Source organism: Myotis lucifugus, unplaced genomic scaffold (genome assembly GCF_000147115.1).
Source record: "Myotis lucifugus unplaced genomic scaffold, Myoluc2.0 scaffold_578, whole genome shotgun sequence".
NCBI classification, from domain to species: domain Eukaryota; kingdom Metazoa; phylum Chordata; class Mammalia; order Chiroptera; family Vespertilionidae; genus Myotis; species Myotis lucifugus.
This window is the reverse complement of record NW_005871626.1, coordinates 445,811-465,257: the sequence shown is the minus strand read 5'-3', so window position 1 is coordinate 465,257 and position 19,447 is coordinate 445,811. Positions and strand designations below refer to the sequence as shown.

At 54.3% G+C, this 19,447-nt stretch overlaps 1 protein-coding gene and 1 non-coding gene across 2 annotated transcripts in view; both read right to left on the bottom strand.

The window, feature by feature from the left end:
* Window positions 1–18,083, bottom strand: part of PCNX2 (pecanex homolog 2) — a 55,229-nt gene extending 37,146 nt beyond the window's left edge. Inside the window, exons 1-13 of the mRNA XM_023745755.1 lie at window positions 17,931–18,083; window positions 12,400–12,605; window positions 11,859–11,979; window positions 10,671–10,707; window positions 8,646–9,821; window positions 7,425–7,560; window positions 7,134–7,279; window positions 6,043–6,136; window positions 3,934–4,066; window positions 3,459–3,604; window positions 2,988–3,141; window positions 2,868–2,900; window positions 48–219 (exon numbers count right to left, since the gene is read on the bottom strand). Coding sequence (XP_023601523.1) covers window positions 48–219; window positions 2,868–2,900; window positions 2,988–3,141; window positions 3,459–3,604; window positions 3,934–4,066; window positions 6,043–6,136; window positions 7,134–7,279; window positions 7,425–7,560; window positions 8,646–9,821; window positions 10,671–10,707; window positions 11,859–11,979; window positions 12,400–12,605; window positions 17,931–18,083 — 2,707 coding nt within the window. The remainder of the gene's footprint in view (window positions 1–47; window positions 220–2,867; window positions 2,901–2,987; window positions 3,142–3,458; window positions 3,605–3,933; window positions 4,067–6,042; window positions 6,137–7,133; window positions 7,280–7,424; window positions 7,561–8,645; window positions 9,822–10,670; window positions 10,708–11,858; window positions 11,980–12,399; window positions 12,606–17,930) is intronic.
* Window positions 16,142–16,246, bottom strand: LOC111823593. Its single transcript, XR_002826660.1, has one exon. It is a non-coding gene; the product is annotated as a U6 spliceosomal RNA (small nuclear RNA).
* Window positions 18,084–19,447: the final 1,364 nt, after the last annotated feature.

Genomic DNA, 19,447 nt, shown 5'->3' with positions numbered 1-19,447 from the left:
CCCCCGCTCCCCCGCATTCCCGCCCACACCCCCTCGGAGGCGCTCACCCAGGAGGAAGTCCCTGGCGGACTGGAGTGACCCCGGGGAGCACAGCTTCAGGCCGTACACGACGTAGGTGGGGGGGTGCCTGGCTTTGGCCCCTGCATCGAGAAGCAAAAGAAGGCCACACAGCACACAAAAATAGATTGGTCTGCTGTATGCAATGATTTGGTTGTGTCCCTAGAAAACAAACACAGTGTCTGGATGGCACCTTTCCTTTTGATTAAGTGACAAAATTCTCACAGTCAATTGCTTATCTATACTAATAAAAGGGTAGTATGCTAATTAGACTGGACATCTTCCGGACGACTTTCCGGACAAAGCCACGGTGGCGGGAACAGGCAGAAGTGGTTAGGGGCGATCAGGCAGGCAGGGGAGAGCAGTTAGAGGCAATCAGGCAGGCAGGCAGAGTAGTTAGGGGTGATCAGGCCAGCAGGCAGGTGAGCAATTAGGAGCCAGCAGTCCCAGATTGCGAGAGGGTGCAGGCCGGGCTGAGGGACCACCCCCAACCCCACCCCCATGCACGAATTTCGTGCACCGGGCCTCTAGTACCATGTAAGACGACTTACACCATAAAACACCCCCCCCCAATAATTTATACATGGGAAACACCAGGAAAAGGGGGGGGGGGAGGATGCTGATTCTGCCAAATAAGAATATCAAAAAGCATGTTTGACCTCTCGGATTCCGAAAGTTTACCCGAAATTTTAATTAGCATCTTTGGATACAATCTAGATCTCATTCAATGCTTTCCTAACAGTGAAGGCTCCCTTGCATTGTTCTTCGTGTGCAAGACTAGCTTAAACCGTTATCAACTAGTTTAGACCACTAACTTAGACTGCGTGGTCTACTCTGAGCTTCACTGTTAATAGGAAATAGAATTGCACGTGTGGTCTTCCTTCTCCTATGTCTTTGAAAGCGAGACTACGCCCTAGCTGTTTTTGCTCCGTGGATAGAGCATCGGCCTGTGGACTGAAGGGTCCCAGGTTCGATTCCGGTCAAGGGCACATGCCCAGGTTGCAGGCTCGATCCCCAGTAGGGGGCATGCAGGAGGCAGCTGATCCATGGTTCTCCCTCATCACTGATGTTTCTCTCTCTCTTTCCCTCTCCCTTCCTCTCTCTCTAAAAATCAATAAAAACATATATATTTTTTAAAAATGAGGTAGGGAGAATATCTTTGCAATCCATGAACGCCTTTGCGTATAACAGGCAGAGATGAAAGTGATAGGGTTTCAGACGTGAATTTTTAGCCGCTGCCTCGAACGTGTTATATTTAGAAATGCAATTTAAATCGCCGCTGCCGCTGTCATGGCAGCGGCCCTATTCCGAGACCATCCTTTAATAGGAAGGGGGAGGGGGCGGGCTGTCCATGGGGGCTGGCGAGACTGGGCCCCGAGTCCCGGCTCGGTCTTCAAGGAATAGCTGCGCGCGTGTGAAATTTCCTTTTGGATCCGCGTAGGTCATAGGTTAATGGGTGTGGGAATACCGTCTCAGCATTAAAAAATGGAAAGCAAAGCCCTGGCCGGTTTGGCTTGGTGGATAGAGCGTCGGCCTGCGGACTGAAGGGTCCCGGGTTCGATTCCGGTCAAGGGCATGTACCTTGGTTGCAGGCACATCCCCAGTAAGGGGTATGCAGGAGGCAGCTGGTCGATGTTTCTAACTCTCTCCCTCCCTTCCTGTCTGTAAAAAATCAATAAAATATAATTTTTAAAAAAAGGAAACTAAAGCCCAATTAAACCTGAATGCGTTTCTCATCAAGCGAAGAGCAGAGTGAACGGGTTGGCACAGAGAACTGCTCGGTGTACGAACACACCAGCGCCTGCTCCGCTGAAGAAACACGTGATGAGGTCGCCCCCTCCCGCCGGCCCTGGGGCCCCCTTTCACGAAAAGGTTAAAAATGAGACCTTCGAGGACCTGGAAGCCTTTGGCCGTGAACAAGTGCGAGACACCGTCTGGGGTCGGCCGCGTCACACCTCGTTTACTGGGCGTGGGAACCCTGGCTTCGCATTTGTCATTTCTGAGACGAAACCCAAGGCTCCCTGAGAGAGAGGCTGCCCTCGCCACCCTCACGCTTCATCTCCCTTCCCGGACGCATCTGGGTCCCCGAACAATTCGGAGATCGCCGCCAGCACATGCATGTGAGTCGCCGTTATCTGCCTGGGCCCCTCAGCGCACCTGCTAATAACAGTTCCCTGCTCCCCTTCCTTCCTCCCTCCCTCCCTCCTTCCCTCCCTCCCTCCTTTCCTTCCTTCCTTCCTTCCTTCACAGGCGAATCAATCACCGAAAGCCCCAGGTGGACTGTTTTCATATACATATAAATATATATTGATTTCAGAGAGGAAGGGAGAGGGGGAAAGAGAGAGAAACATCCACAATGACAGAGAATCATGGATCGGCTGCCTCCTGCACGCCCCCCGCTGGGGATGGAGCCCGCAACCCGGGCCTGTGCCCTGACCGGGAATCACACTGTGACCTTCTGGTTCATAGGTCGATGCTCAGCCACTGAGCCACGCCAGCCGGGCTCTCTTTTGCCTGCTGAGTCGATCAGCGGTTATCAACCTGTGGGTCTCGACCCCTTTGGCGGTCAAACGACCCTTCTCAGGGGCCGCCTAAGACCATCCTGCATATCAGATATTTACATGACGATGCATAACAGTAGCAACATTACAGTGATGAAGTAGCAATGAAAATAATTTTATGGTTGGGTCACCACATGAGGAACTGTATTTAAAGGGCCAGAGGTTAAGAACCACTGGAGTAGATACTGGCCACTCCCTGTCTCCAACCCACGCAGACAAGACAAGCAACGTGTCTCCCTGGACACTTACGTGGATCGGCGAGGCGGGGTCGGGCTGGACGCTCTGGAACACAAATCAGAAGGGGCTGTGTCAGCACCTCTCGGGCTCCCGCGAGCACAGTGAGGGGGTTGGGGGGGGCGGGGGGCTTGCCTTGAGCAGGGAGTACTGGCAGCTGGCCATCACCAGGCAGAAGAGCAGCACCCACAGGTCTTTGCAGAAGCCGCGGCTCAGCGTCACAAAGCCCAGCAGCGACACCAGGACCACGAGCGAGACCGCCAGCACGTTCTCCTTGACGTCCGCTGTCCTGTGCGGGGCGGGGAGGTACAAGCAGAGGGGGGACACGGAGGGCGTGTCTGTCTGTCACCAGGGAACCCCGCGTCCTCCAAGCAGACAGAACCCCGCCAGCCGGGCAGCTCTCTCCGCGCCTTCACACCTGGGCTCACTTCTCCCATTTTAATTGCTAAGCGACCATGTCTGTCCTTGTCCGGATCTCACTGCTCTGACAGGTTTGCAGCACAGACGTGTGCGGCCTGCACGTGTTCCCGAGAACCTCAGCGACCGTGTCCCCCTGACAGGCGTGCACATGTGCCCGGCCACGCGCCTGCAAGCTCGGCCCCTTACCGGTCCAGCAGCGCCAGCAGGGCCAGGCGGTCGTACCAGACCTTGATCCACTTGCCGGGGAAGATGAGGAACTTGTAGAACTGATCGCGGTTGAACTTCCCTGGGGCCGAAGAGCAGGACAAGGCTTCCAGGTCCTGACTCTGATGCTGCCAGACCCGGAGAGAAGCGAGAGAGACGGTTCACACCGACCTGCTGCTGCCGTAGAGGCACCTCGTCATTTAAGACAGGGGTCCTCAAACTTTTTAAACAGGGGGCCAGTTCACTGTCCCTCAGACCGTTGGAGGGCCGGACTATAGTTTAAAAAAAAACTACGAACAAATTCCTATGCACACTGCACAGATCTTATTTTGAAGTAAAAAAACAAAACGGGAACAAATACAATATTTGTATTTGCATGTGGCCCGCAGGCCTCCCCCCGGAAACGGGGCCCAGACGTCTGCCTCCACGAGGCTCCTGCACAGCCAGGGGGACCTACCCGGGGGGCGTCCGGCTGGGTCCTCTGCGCCACCATCAGCAGCAGCTGCTGCTGGAGCGGACTCACCGAGGCGTCCCCCGAGGAAGGGTCGGGGCTCCCGGAGCTGGTGCTGGAGGAGCTGACCGGAGCATCTCTGGGGGCAAGACAGAAGCTGGGTTACCCTCTCCTGTTGTCCTGGGGTCGCGGCTGTCACACACAGCGGGGGGCGCTGGGGCCCCCGACGCGGGCAGTGAGGCCAGGAAGGAGGATGGACATGTGTGTGCAGAGCCTCTTCCGGGACAATCGCCCGGGCTGTCGGCGTGCCTGGGCCCCCAGGGCCGTCTGGGGTGACAGCCTTCGTGTTCTCTATTTTTTGAAATATATTTTTATTGATTTCAGAGAGGAAGGGAGAAGGAGAGAGAGAAACATCCATGATGAGAGAGAATCATGGATCGGCTGCCTCCTGCACGCCCCACACTGGGGATTGGGCCCACAACCCGGGCCTGTGCCCTTGACTGGAATCGAACCCTGACCTCCTGGTTCATAGGCCGACGCTCAACCACTGAGCCACACCGGCCGGGCAGAAAGGTGCGCTTTTGTACGGGCAGAGCTGGGCCTCACACTGACGGTGACGGCATCCCACCACACTGCACTCCCGGGGTTTCATCCATCTACGCTTCTCCAAGTAGCAAGTAATCAAAATACCTCTGCTTCTGTATGTTCCCACTGATGTGGAAATAAACACCTGAAATGCTTCATCTTCGCCAGATCTCAGAAATCACAGCCTCGCCAGCCCGAGGGAGGGAGGGAGGGAAGGAGGGAGGGAGGGAAGGAGGGGAGGAGGGAGGATGGGCCTCGCATCCCTGCTGACTCTGTCTTGTGTCTCAAGCTGTCTCGGGCCTGACCTGGGAGCAGGCCACCCAGGGGACAGGGCAGAAATGAGAGTCAGCCCAGTGCTCACTGTGCAGGGCATCTCAACAAAGCAGCCCCGTTTTGAAACCTCCGGCCTCTTATTTAGACTTTTAACAGGGATTCTTGTTTTACAGTCTGCAAACAGCTCTTCTTTCCGAGGTCAGCGACATCCATCTGTGCCTTTGAGATGGAGGAACAGCAGAGGGGGAGCCGGGCGGGGCAGCCAGCACGGGGTCTGGGCGCCACCAAGTGGCCGCCGGGGGCTGTGACCACCAGAGCGGAACCCAGAACCCCAGAACCCCACTGCATCAGGGCTTCTTCCCAGGGGGGCAGAGGAGGTGACTCCAAGGACAGGAGTCTACCCAGAAGCGGCCTCGGACACCTCCCACCCTCACACCTCCTGCCTAGGTGAAGACTGAGTCTCGAAGGTGTGAGAAAACCAAGCAAGGACTGCGGGGCGGGGTGGAGGGGGGAGGCGCTGAGGGCAGCCACGGAAACGCAGAGGAGAGGGCACGGCATCGGGCAGGTAGGAACCCCTCAACTGCCCACGGTCATCTTTTTTTTTTTTAAATATATTTTTATTGATTTCAGAGATGAAGGGAGAGGGAGAGAGAGACACAGAAACATCAATGATGAGAGAGAATCATGGATCAGCTGCCTCCTGGGGATCGAGCCCACAACCCAGGCATGCGCCCCGACCAGAATCGAACCCGGGACCCTTCAGTCGGCAGGCCAACGCTCTATCCACTGAGCCACACCAGCCAGGCCCAGGGATTATAATATTAAAGTGCCTCCTGTACTAGTAAAAATGCTGTAGAGGCCAAAATGCTGGGACACAAGTTAGCAGGGAGGACAGAAGGCACTTAACCACCTTAAAACCCCAGACAGTGGGTCGTGAGCGTGCTCCGAAGGGCTCCCACCTGCCCGAGGTCAGGGTCTCTGCTCTCCAAGGTCATTGGGAATGTGAGTCCCTGCCCTGCCAGCTACCCTCAACCCGGGCGTGTGCCCTGACGGGGAAGCGAACCGTGACCTCCTGGTTCATAGGTCGGCGCTCAACCGCTGGGCCACGCCGGGACCAGGCCAGATCTTCCTTTTTTTCACACGTAACCCACACGCTTAGACACCTACCAGTGGCCAAGCACATCCACATCCTCACCTCGGCTACAGTCAGAAGCAGCCACGCGATAGCTCCCAACCCTGAACGCGGAGCGCACTCACCCGGCCGGAGAGAGACCGTCGTGACTTGATGGCTGGGGCGGGGCAGGGCCATCTTTCTGATTTCCAGACTTTAAATAGCAGGATCGAATTTCTCCTGTAAAAACACAACATTTCGGCAAAGAATATTACGCGCGATGATCTGTATATGGGTCATCTCGGCTTATACCGTTTCCAAGTTAGAGGGGACGCATTTTGAGCTGCTTGAATAAAAACTGCGCCCCGGTCAGTGTGGCTCAGTGGGTTGAGCGTCGTCCCATGACACCAAAAGGTCACAGGGTCAATTCCGGGTCAAGGGCACACGCCCGGGTTGTGGGCTCGGTCCCCAGGAGGAGGCGTGCAGGAGGCAGCCCATCGATGTTGCTCTCTCACATCAATGTTTCTCTCCCTCTCCCTTCCTTTCTCTCTAAAATCAATAAACACATTTTTTTTTAAATTGGCAATCTAGGTCCATTCCTTACATTTCTCCACAGAATGTGCAAGTTAATCCATCTTGTTGTACTTCTCTGATAATCCATCTTTCCTTCCTTCCTTCCTTCCTTCCTTCCTTCCTTCCTTCCTTCCTTCCTTCCTTCCCTTTCTCCCATGTTAAATCCTTTTTATAACAAGGCACCAAAATATATCAAGGCTGTATTTTCAACATCTATCCAAAATTGCTGACTAGGTCCTGGCCATTGCCTTCCTGGAGTTTACCACCGTGAGGGGGGAAATGCCCTTAGTCACACGATTGTAAGTCGGTAAAGAATTACAAGCTGTAAGAGGACCCAAGAAAGAAGAGAAGAGGGTGTTCGGAGAACACGAAGCAGGACCCGACCAGGTCCGGGGCGTTCAGGAACCGTTTGCCGGGGGAGCTCTCTCTGGACGTGAGATCTGAAGGGTGAACAGCGCATGGTGGGCGCGGGGACACAGCGAGTGCAAAGGCCCTGGGGCAGGAGAGAGCGAGCCCCGTTCTAAGAACCTTCCATGTGAACCATTGTAGGACTTCGTCTCCCTGTCCCCAAGCCTCGTGCTCAGGCCAAGGGACCAGGTGGGATCCCACCGAAGCCGCCCGCTTGCCCCTCCCTCCTCACGAGGGACGCGCGCCGAAGGCTCACCGTGCTCGTCGATGAAGACGTGCATGGCGTCCCCGGAGCTCTCCTCTTGCACGGACGTCTCGGGCCCGCTGATGACTTGCAAGACGGAGCTGTCTTGCTGGGACGTGACCCTGTAGATGATCCGTCTCTGCCGGTTGCCCTGGAAACTTAACAGACACGCCAGGTTCAGACGCTGGCAGGAAGGGGACGCCGCCTCGTCCTCGGCCAAGCATGAGAGGGCGCGGCCGGCGAGCGAGGCCGCCTCTCGCCGGGCCCCCGTGCGCAGCTAGACAAGAAGGCAGTTCTCCTTACAGGGCCGTGACCTTGGCGGGCTCCGTGCGCGCGGGGCTGGGGCTGGCGTGCTCTTGACTCTGCACGTCCGGTTTCCCGTGCTTGGCGCTGCGTCCGCTTTCAGGGATTTCGTTCTTCCTCTCCTGGGAGCCGTTATCTGCAAAGCATGGCTTGACGTGTTCATGTAAGATTGAATGAGAAATTCACGTGCAAGCACATGGAAATAAGTTACCCAAACCGAAACGAAGGGTAGAGAGAAAATCTAAATGGCTCCTGTGAATTCAGAGTGCGTTTCAATAACGCCTTTGGCCCTAACCGGTTTGGCTCAGTGGATAGAGCGTCGGCCTGCGGACTCAAGGATCCCGGGTTCGATTCTGGTCAAGGGCATGTACCTTGGTTGCGGGCACATCTCCAGTGGGGAGTGTGCAGGAGGCAGCTGATCAATGTTTCTCTCTCATGGATGTTTCTAACTCTCTATCCCTCTCCCTTCCTCTCTGTAAAAAATCAATAAAACATATTTTAAAAATAAAATAAAAAATAAATAAATACGCCTTTGGTTGACTACGTAAATACCTAAACCAGCGGTTCTCAACCTGTGGGTCGCGACCCCTTTGGCGGTCGAACGACCCTTTCACAGGGGTCGCCTAAGACCATCCTGCATATCAGATATTTACATGACGATTCATCACAGTGGCAACATTACAGTGATGAAGTAGCAACGAAAATAATGTTATGGTTGGGTCACCACATGAGGAACTGTATTTAAAGGGCCAGAAGGTTGAGAACCACTGAAATGTATTTGAAAACAGCGTATGTGTGGGAGGCATGATGTAGGCGTCGCCCAGCACATCTGCTTCCCGTGCAGATGATGCAGGGACGCCCTTGACATCGCTCCCGGAACCCTGGCTCCCCCGGCTGAGCATCACGCACTCAGGTTCCTTAGGCACAAGTGGGCAGCACCGGACGAAAACCGTCACCTCCACAAACCTGGCCATTCTGGAGCGAGGCCCCATTTCCCATGTTAAAAACGGATCCGTCTTTCCCCCTCACGCGTTCTCCAATCTAAGCTTCCAAGCTAACGTAGACTGGGTCCCTCCAGGAGGCAGGCACCGGTTAGGTGCCGCCGCTCAGGGCCGGCACCTTCAGCAAATCCCAGCGCCCGGCGGTGGTCCCACTACGCGCAAAACCAAACCACAGAGGCAGACCCCACGGAGAGACCCCGCCTGCCCCGGGGTGACTCACCTCCGGGAAGCCCGCCGTCCTTGCCCGGCTCCGGGGGGCCACGCCTCCGGCCGGGCGCCCCCACCTTGGCGGTGCTGATGGACTCCAACAGGGAGACAAACTCCAGGAAGTTGGACTCGTTGGGAATCTGTCCCTCCTTCGCCTCCAGGTCGGACTTGGACGTGGGCATGGCTCTCTCCTTCTCGGGACCAACCTCGGCCGGGCTCCTGCTCAGGAAGACCTCGGTGCCGCTGTCCACGCTGAGCACCCGGGCGTGTCGCTTCTCCTGGCTGCTCTTGCACGACGAGGGGTCGAGGCTGGCCTGGCCGGCCCTTCCCCGCTCGCCCTCGGGGGGCGCCGAGTCACAGGGGCGTCCCGGGGAAGGACTGCGGGCCTCGGTGGCATGGCCCTGGTCCCCGGACTCCCAGCCGGTGCGCTGGGCAGAGGGGGCCTCCACCATCCATCTCTCAGGCGCCCTCTGGTCCCCGTCCTCAGACAGCTCGAGGGTGATGACGGGGACCCTCGGCTCCACGTGTGGGGGACCGGCCCGCCCCGGGGTGGCCGGCGGGGTTCCGGACGGCAGACCGGTCGTCCCGGGGCCGACCCCCTGCAGGTGGAGCGAGCTCTCCAGGTCCGTCACGGAGCCCCGGGCGCTGCTCATGGTGATGACGATCTTAATGGGCTCGTGCAGGCTCAGCGGGTCTCCGGGCTCAGAGGTGTCAATCAGAGTCACGGCCACCTCTCCCTTGGAGACGTCCCCTTGCAGGTTCAAGGGCGGGTCCGCCTGCCGGGAAGCGTCCCCCGGCGGGTGCCCGGGGTCGGTGATGACGGCGTGACACTGCGGCCAGCTGCGGCTCAGGCTCTCCGACTGCTCCCTGGCCGAGCCCTGGGCATCGTTCCCGGGCTCCGGAGTCAGGACTGAATTCTCGCTCCCCCACGGCTGGAAGGAAACGCCTGTTCTCAGGGAGGCCTTCTCCTCCAGGCCGCCCTCCGACCGGTGGCGGAGAGGGGGCTGCCCCCTGCCCCCTCCGCCCCTCCCTCTGTCGGCTCTTCCGGCCACGCCTGGCTTCGCTGGGACGGCCGGCAGGGTCCCGGCTCCCGGCACGGGGGCTTTAGAAGGAGGGGAGCCGTCCGTTTTGACGCCAGGTGGGGTGGGTGACACGGGTGCCGCAGGCTGGTCTTCTGCCAGGATGACACCTGCCATCAACAACAACAGCAACTTTATTCGCGCTGGAAATGGATGGAGAATGGCCCGGGCCAAAACCTGACAACAACAGAACTAATAACAGCACCAGCGCCAAAGGGAATGGACGCTTATTTGAAAAATATCACCTTCGCCGCGAAAGTATTCTTGAAATCTCTATACTGAAAAAATATGTAATAATTCAGACTTTGTTTAGCTTCTGCTGTTTTGTGGCCTTGGGAGCCAGGCGGGGACGGGTTAAACTACCTGTTTGGGCCCGGCCACCCTGGCTCGGTGGTTGAGCCAATTTCACGTCTGTATGTTGATGATACGCTTACTCTACTTTACGCCTGCTATGACGCGCCCTACGGAACGAGGACCAAACTGGGGAAGGGACAATGAAATATGACCGATACAACATCACACTTTGAATGCAGACGTGACATACAGATTCAAATGAGAAATCATTAAAATGAAGAGTAGCCGAAACCGGTTTGGCTCAGTGGATAGAGCGTCGGCCTGCGGACTGAAAGGTCCCGGGTTCGATTCCAGTCAAGGACATGTACCTGGGTTGCGGGCACATCCCCAGTAGGAGGTGTGCAGGAGGCAGCGGATCGATGTTTCTCTCTCATCGATGTTTCTAACTCTCTATCTCTCTCCCTTCCTCTCTGTAAAAAATCAATAAAATATATTTTTAAAAAAATGAAGAGTAAAAGAAATGTAGTAAAACTATAACTATGCAGTCTGAGGCATAGCTCGCATTTCCAATGATTTCACGGGGATTCTCTTTGACGACATTGTTTTTCACTTCTCGGAGGATGGTGCTGAGATAAAATATTAAATGATGACCACAGACACTCTACCTTTGAGATCTTCCACTGTTTCCTGTGCCGGCAACTCCTAAGTAAAGGAGAGAAGGAAAATCAATACATGACTCAGCTCACTGCCCACTTCCAGGCAGTCAGCAGCCACTGCCCTTCTCAGCGACGCTGCTTAAGCTTCCAATCAGATGGACAGCAGAAAAAAAAAACGCAAAATCATCCGCATGGAGACACCCACCTCCGACCACTGCGCTGTGATAAAAGGGCCTTCTCTAGCGAACGGCCATTCAGTCATCCCTGGGCTGTAAACCAGCAGGGAGGAGGCGCGTGCAGGAATGTAGCATAGGCCCTGGCCGGTTTGGCTCAGTGGATAGAGTGTCGGCCTGCGGACTGAAGGGTCCCGGGTTCGATTCCCGGTCAGGGCACATGCCCGGGTTGCGGGCTCGATCCCCAGTGTGGGGCGTGCAGGAGGCAGCTCGTTGACGTTTCTATCTCTCACTCCCTCTCCCTACCTCTCTGAAATCAATAAAAATAAAAAAATAATTTAAAAAATTTGAGTTTTCTTAAAAAAAAAAAAAGAATGTAGCATACGGAGAAGAAATAATGTCCTACTTTATACTATAGTGACTAGAGCCCAATAAAATTAATCTAGAAAAGGGGTGATTTATGCCCGGCCAGTGTGGCTCAGTGGTTGAGCATTGACCTATGAACCAGGAGGTCACCGTTCAATTCCCGGTCGGGGCACATGTCCGGGTTGCAGGCTCGATCCCAAGTAAGGGGCGTGCAGGGGGCAGCCAGCCAATGATTCTCTCTCATCATTGATGTCTCTCTCTCTCCCTCTCTCCCTTCCTCTCTGAATTCAATAAAAATATATTTTTTAAAAAGGGTGATTTATTGACCTTCTAACAGACAGGGGTGGATTAAGGTGGAGAGGCGGAGCTGACTCCAGGAGAAGGGAGAGGAGGAGGGGGAGTGAAGGTCTACAATGGGCTCTTCCGGCCAGAGTGGCAGGCCGGACCGGTGGGTGTTCCCAACACACGACCGGGTGTCTCTCCTACGGTCCCAGCACGGCCCCAGGTCACCTCCTCGCTCCGAGACGTGCTATTCCACAGGCTCACGGGCCAGGGTCCACAGCGAGGAGCATGTAAGCTCAATCACAGTGCGCCCGCGCCCAGTCCCGGCGGGCTCCGCACCCGGCACCGAGGGTGGGACGAGGAAGCCCACACTCACCAGCAGCCCGGAGGAGCGGTGAGAGCCGGAGTTCTGCCCCTGGGAGCCGCAGCGCAGGGGGGGCGTGCAGCAGCTCCGGTCGGCCTCTCCCTTCTTGCCATTGCTAGTCAGCTGGTTATTGCTAACCCAACAGGAGAAACAGGAGAGCAGTGAAATTAGCCATCAGAACTATGACACTTTCCGTACTGGTCCCCGGACAATTTTTCCCGAGACTCCATTTCGTCATAATCACTGTATGCAAATTAAGTTTTTAAGACAGAGTAATAAACATGACTTTAAAATAAGACATGTGCCTGGCTGGTGTGGCTCAGTGGGTGAGCGTCACGGTTCGATTCCCGCTCAGGGCACAGGCCCGGGTTGCGGGCTCGATCCCCAGTGTGGGGTGTGCAGGAGGCAGGCGATCCATGATTCTCTCTCATCATGGATGTTTCTAGCTCTCTCTCTCCCTCTCCCTTCCTCTCTGAAATCAATGAAAAAAATATATTGTAATCAAGATGAAAACATTTAAATGGTGAGCCGATGCGTGAGTCGGCCGTGCTACCTCGGGGTTTTGTGGTTCGGTATGTGTTCGCTGTGGGTCTCTCTGTGTTTGTTGGGCTTCTCTTTCTTTCCGGAGGGCCTCCGCTGAATCGCTTCTCCTTCATCGAACATGAGGTGGAGGCGGTAGCTGACCAGTTTGATTATTGCGAAGAATATAGTCACTGAACTGCAGTAGAGAAATACAGTGACGGCGTTGGGAGGAAGAGCCTGAAGAAGAGAGAAGAAAGGAGAAAGTCACTTGCTTATAGGACCATCTTTCTTTGAAATCTGCAAGCACTTTGGGACTATTTATGGAGCATAAATTGGACAAGATTTCAAAGGATCATTCTTAGAACTTTTCCACCTGCGCTACCTGAGGAGAAAGAGCTGCTACCCTTTTCGTCTTTTTACAAAGTCTTTCTTAAAGTTCCTCAGGTTCTGACAGAGTCCATGCTGCGTTGAAATCAATAAAAATATATTTAATATAAAAAAAAGACTGAACAAGGTTGCACTGGGTGTATGTACCGCATTTTGCTTATCCCTTCATCGGTCAATAGACATTTGGGCTGATTACACAAGACCCTGCTTTCATTTTTTTTTTTTTTTTTGGATATATAATCTGATGTGAAACTGCTGGATCCTATGGTCATTCTGTTTAATTTTTTTAAAATATATTTTTATTGATTTCAGAGAGGAAGGGAGAGGGAGCGAGAGATAGAAACATCCATGATGAAACAGAATCACTGATCGGCTGCCCCCTGCGTGCCCCCCACGGGGGACCGAGCCCGCAGCCCGGGCCTGTGCCCTGACCGGGAATCGAACCGTGACCTCCTGGTTCACAGGTCGACGCTCCACCACTGAGCCACGCCGGCCGGGCCTGTTCAATTTTTCGAGGACCCGCCATACTGTTTTCCACGTGACTGCACCACTTTATGCCACTTCAGGCTTATTAATAACTGATGGGTATGACTCTCCATCGCTTGAGCAGCCTGGAGAGATCAATACTGGCTCCCCGAGGACTGGCTATGAATAGCACGGTGCCCCAGTGAGAATAAACCGCTTCCACGGGGGACCAAAAAGGCGTATCCTACTTCAAACTGACAAATAAAGAACCGTGGGAGGCCCGGGTCTGCACGGCCAAGGGGAGGCCGGGCCGGGAGTAAAGCCTTTCAGCATCGCCCGCTGCTTCCCTCAAACCCCACTCTCTCAGGCAGGTGCGGGCAGGAGGCAGCAAGTTCAGAGTCAAGTGAATGACAGAGAAACTGCAACGGACGCTGCATCAGAAGGTGAGCATAAAGGAGGCCCCCGGAGCTGGGAGGACCAGCACACGAGTTCAGAGAAGGAAAGTATGGACCACATCCTTCCATGGCAGAAAAGGCCTTTCTCTCTCTCTCTTTTTAATTTAAATATATAATTTTTTTATTGACTTCAGAGAGGAAGGGAGAGGGAGAGATAGAAACATCCATGATGAGAGTGAATCATGGATCGGCTGCCTCCTGCACACCCCACACCGGGGATCGAGCCTGCAACCCAGACATGTGCCCTTGACCGGAATCGAACCCAGGACCCTTCAGTCTGCAGGCTGTCGCTCTAGCCACTGAGCCACACCGGTGAGGGCGCAAAGGCCTTTCTTAGGAAGAAGATGAGTACAAACTCGAGGGCTGACCAGGACGAGAGGTGCCCTTTGAGGACCAGCGACGTGCCCAGCAGTAAGCAAAGGAACCATATCCATGCGGGCTGGCCCGTCGGCCACGCAAGGCTGAGCCGGCTGCTCCCACTCAGAGGCCTCCAGGTGATGGGGTCAAGTGGGGGCTGACGTCCAGTCCCCAAGTCCGAGCCAGGAAAGAGTGCCTTTGGGGGAAGGCCACCTGTCCCTCATTCACCATACTTCATGCAAAGGCATCTTGCTTGTTAGAATTGGGAGTGTAAGGAGAGGTGGCCAAAATATACGAAACCTAGCCCGGCCGGCGTGGCTCAGTGGTTGAGCATCTACCTATGAACCAGGAGGTCATGGTTCGATTCCCGGTCAGGGCACATGCCTGGGTTGCAGGCTCAATCCTCAGTGGGGGTTGTGCAAGAGGCAGCCAATCAGTGATTCTCTCTCATCATTGAAGGTTCTATCTCTCCCTCCCTCTCTGAAATCAATAAAAATATTTTTTAAAAAAAGAAAGGAGCCAAAACCGGTTTGGCTCAGTGGATAGAGCGTCGGCCTGCGGACTGAAGGGTCCCAGGTTCGATTCCGGTCAGGGGCATGTACCTTGGTTGCGGGCACATCCCCAGTAGGGGATGTGCAGGAGGCAGCTGGTCAATGTTTCTCTCTCATCGATGTTTCTAACTTTCTATCCTTCTCCCTTCCTCTCTGTAAAAAACCAATAAAATATATTTATAAAAAAAGAAAAGGAAGGAAAACAGCCCTAGATGGTTTGGCTCAGTGGACAAAGCGTCAGCCTGCGGACTGAAAGGTCCCGGGTTCGATTCCGGACAAGGGCGCATGCCCGGGTTGTGGGCTCGATCCCCAGTAGGGGGCGTGCAGGAGGCAGCCGATCAATGATTCTCTCTCATCATTGATGTCTCTCTCTCTCCCTTCCTCTCTGAAGTCAATAAAAATATCTTTTTTTAAAAAAAGATACAAAACCTAAGGAAAACTAGTTACGGACCCAAATGGGGAGTGGCTAGACTATAACAGTAACAGCTGCTATGCACAGAGCGCTCACTCTATAGCTGGTGCTACGCCAACAGTGACAGGTTCTCCCACTTCGTTATAATTAGAAACGAAGTGGCTGCTGACAAAGCGAGTCTCTGAGGCTGAACCAAAAAGGAGAAGTGGGAACAGAGCAAGTCTGGCGGGAAGGGAAGGAAATGTAGCTACAGCACCCAGAGGACAGATTTCGGTGTGAAAATCACAGAGGACGTGCCCTGCCTGGGGGCTTGGAGAATGGGAAAGTTCCACCCATTTTTTCCAGGGCCCAGCTCTTCCTCTGACCAAGCTGCCAGGGGATAACCAGGCCCCACTCTGTGTGCCTCTACTGTTTTGGGGGTTCACGTGCTCTCGTGTGGAGCAGCTCGGGCAGCACCAGTCGGTGGGAAGGCCAGAGACCTGGACACAATGGGAACCCCAGGACCTCGGCTAACATTCTCAATTTTCCCATCATTCTCTAGATGGCCGTGGCCAGGCCCTCTCCCTGGGCGCAGCTGCTAAAGCTATTAAGTGAATCCCATTATCCCCATTTCAGAGGTGATACAACAGAAGAAGTGCCCGGCCGGTGTGGCTCAGTGGTTGAGCGTCCACCTATGAACCAGGAGGCCAAGGTTCGATTCCCCGTCGGGGCACATGCCCAGGTTGCGGGCTCCATCCCCAGGAGGGAGAGTGCAAGAGGCAGCTGATCAATGATTCTCTCTCATCATGGATGTTTCTATCTCTCTCTCCCTCCTCTCCCTTCCTCTCTGAAATCAATAAAAATATATTTTTTAAACAAAAGTGGAGAAGTGAAGTGACTCACACAAGGTCACACAATCGGTAAGCACTAGCCAGGCGCCGTCAGAACTCATTCAGGGTCAGTCATGGCCGGGACCTTCGTTATCTCAGACAGGTTAAGTACAGAACACGTGTAATAAATCAAAGCTTAAATGTCTCTGATGACAACTGCATCGTTCGGTCTGTGCAAAAGGGCACGAGGCCGATAATAAAATCTAAGTGGAATTCTTTCCAGATGATCCAAATTGGCTTACTGTTTGGGGGTGTGTATTTTTGTTTTTGTTTAAAAAAAAAAATGGAACGCTTCACGAATTTGCGTGTCATCCTTGTGCAGGGGCCAGGCTAATTTTCTCTGGATCGTTCCAGTTTTCGTATATGTGCTGCCGAAGTGAGCTGGGGGGTGTGTTTTGAGCATTTCTCATACATATAGTGTTTACGGATGCGAATAAATAATTTTCCACAATATCAACCAAAGCTAAGGCAACTCTAGGGTGTAGAGCTAAGTACTAATACAATTTTAACGTACACAGTCCAAGTCCCTACAGTGAATTCTCCCTACAGTGGGCTGCGTGGAGGGAGCACACTCAAGCTAAAATTGTGCAACACCCAGAAAGGTTCCAGGCCCCTCAAATCACAGAACTCTGAGTAAGCCCCGGCTGTCAGCAAGCAGCAGATATCATTTTGGGCCCACGTTCTTGTACATTGAACAAACCGAAAAAGAAGTTAACAGCCCTAGCCGGTTTGGCTCAGTGGATAGAGCACATGGACCAGAGTTTGATTCCGGTCAAGGGCACATACCTCGCTTGCAGGCTCCTCCCCGGCCCGGGCCCTGGTCAGGGCATGGGCGGGAGGCAACCCATCGATGTGTTTCTCTCACATCGATCGATGTTTCTCTCTGTCTTTTTCCTCTCTCTTCCACTCTCCCTAAAAATCAATGGGAAAATATCCTCGGGCGAGGGTAACAACAACGACAAAAAAGAGTGTGGCCCTAGATGGACCAATTACCAGGTCAAACAGCTAATAAGTAGCCAAACAGACATTTAAACCAGGTCCGCGTGCAATTCCAGGTCAAGCCAGACAGATCCATGGCTTTGCGAGTGGCATCTCATTTAAGCCCCCAAATAAACACTGTACATCTGGTAGTGTGATTTTTCTCGCTTTTGAGATCAGAAACTGAAAAGTATCAGACAGGGTAAGTAACCCCCAAGGCCACAGAACTCGTGGGAGGCGGACCCACAATTTAACCCAGCGGCTGGACTGCCCAGCCACGGTCAAATTATGTTTTTGGAATAAAACCTTCCAATAGGCACATCGAAATTCGATTCTGGGCACGTAAAGGTCAGTAAGACATGGGGCTTTTCAAATTAACCGCTGTTTCCAGCAGGTGTCTCCAATGTGCCTCAGAAGGTCATGCAGGTCGTCCCTCAGCAGGCACCCCGTTGTGGGAGCCCTACTAAGCCGGCAAGCCCCACTCAGCATGAACAACGTTAGATGTGCCCGTGATCCTATCTGTGCAGGTGTCTCTGAACACAGTGGTGTGTCAAGTTGAGCCGCTCCCCAACTGAACCTGTCTCCTTAAAGCAAAACGGGAAGGGAGGCGAGTGGGAGAAAGTCAATGACTCAATAGGTTTGAACACTTCATTCTGCCTTTGGGCCACCGTGCAGAATATTTACATCCAACACTGCCCCCCACTAACCAGCCAAGAGGCCCAGCACAGGCCCCCCACTCCCCAGCTCCCAGCAGAGGCTGACTCATCCTAACATCCAGCACCACAATCCGTCATGACGCCCGTGCACCCAAAGTCCTTTCCACCTCTTTTTCTGCCAGTGAGCCCCGGTCCCCCTTTTCCCCTGCCCTTTCCCTCCTAAATTCCTGAGGACTTTCCCCATCCCACCTTCTGAGTATCAGGGCCAGCCCTGTCCATCAGGAGGCAGACCCACCGGCTTGGTAGCTTTTTCCCTCATCCTGTCTTCCCTCCATCCAGTCCCCCCTCCAACCCGACTCCCCTCCATCCTGTCTCCCCTCCACCCTGTCCCCCCTCCATCCTGTCTCCCCGGCCTTAGGCCGCCCCACTCACCAGGTGCAGGGCCAGGGGCAGCAGCAGCAGGAACAGCCACAGGTACAGGTGGCAGCTGTTGGTGAACTTGCTGTGCTCGGGGTCGTGGTACCAGCCCCCGGTGAGCGCGGCCCACACGCCCTGGCGGAGCAGCTGCAGCACCTGGGACCCCATGCCTGCTGCCCGGGGGTGGGGGCCCCGCTGCCCGCCGCTCCCAGGCCCAGGGCGCGCTCAGCTCTAACACCAGGGCCGCCGGGCCGCGCCCCCGCCTTCTCCGCAGCCCCCTCCGCCTCCCCGCGCCCCACCACGGAAGCCCGAACCGCCTTGCTGCCCAGACGCGCGGACTGCGGCGCCAGAGCCGGCTGCTGCCGCCGCCGCCGGGCAGGTGAGCGCCATGTCCGCAGGAGGAAGGATTTTCCCATGATGCGCCGCGCGGCGGCTGGGAGGATGCTCCAGAGGCTCCGCCCAGCGCCCGCCCCATCGCGCTCAGCCCTGCCCAGGGTGAGCCCCTCCTCCTATTAGGGGGCGTGAGGGCGGGGGCGGCCTGGAAGAGGTCCCTGGGGAAAGAAGGGACATATGTAATACTTTTTAAAATATATATTTTATTTTTTACAGAGAGGAAGGGAGAGGGATAGAGAGTTAGAAACATCGCTGAGAGAGAAACATCGATCAGCTGCCTCCTGCACACCCCCTACTGGGATGTGCCCGCAACCAAGGTACATGCCCTTGGCCTGAATCGAACCTGGGACCCTTCAGTCCGCAGGCCGATGCTCTATCCACTGAGCCAAACCAGTTAGGGCTGTAATACTTTTAACAAGGAAGATTTAAAATAAGTAAGTAAATAAGTAAATAAAAATCTATCTCTGGCCCTAGCCGGCTTGGCTCAGTGGATAGAGCGTCGCCTGCGGACTGAAGGCTCATGGGTTCGATTCTGGTCAAGGGCACATGCCTGGGTTGTGGGCTCGATCCCCAGTAGGGGGCGTGCAGGAGGCAGCCAATCAATGATTCTCTCTCATCATTGATGTTTCTAACTCTCCCTCTCCCTCTCCCTTCCTCTTGAAATCAATTGAAAAAAAAAAAAGAAATGTTTTTTAAAGCAGAGTGGTCTTTACTCAGTTGTAACACTGGGTGGCACCAGAACACTGCTCCTCATACAGTAAAAGGCAGAACCTTTGCTGGTCTTACAAAGCAGGAAAAGACTGCACAAAGGGTGGATTCCGGACTCCAGAAAGCTCGCCCCAAATGACAGGGCCACTGTTCCCAGATGACACTGCTCATGTCTCGTGAAGGTCAGTGTGTATTGTGTGTGTGTGTTTTGTCGGCGACTTACTTATTTTTTAAATTATTTTTTCTAAACCTTCTTTACAAATGAGCGTCCCTGGAGAACAGATTAGAAATAATGGAACCCGAGGTAGATTCTAAATGATAACGAAAGAACTTCTCAGAAATAGAGGAGGACTTCACCTCCACATTAAGAGAGTACCTCATGTCCCCTCCCCCAAAATAAGAAACAAAAATGTCCCTTCAAATAGATCCTC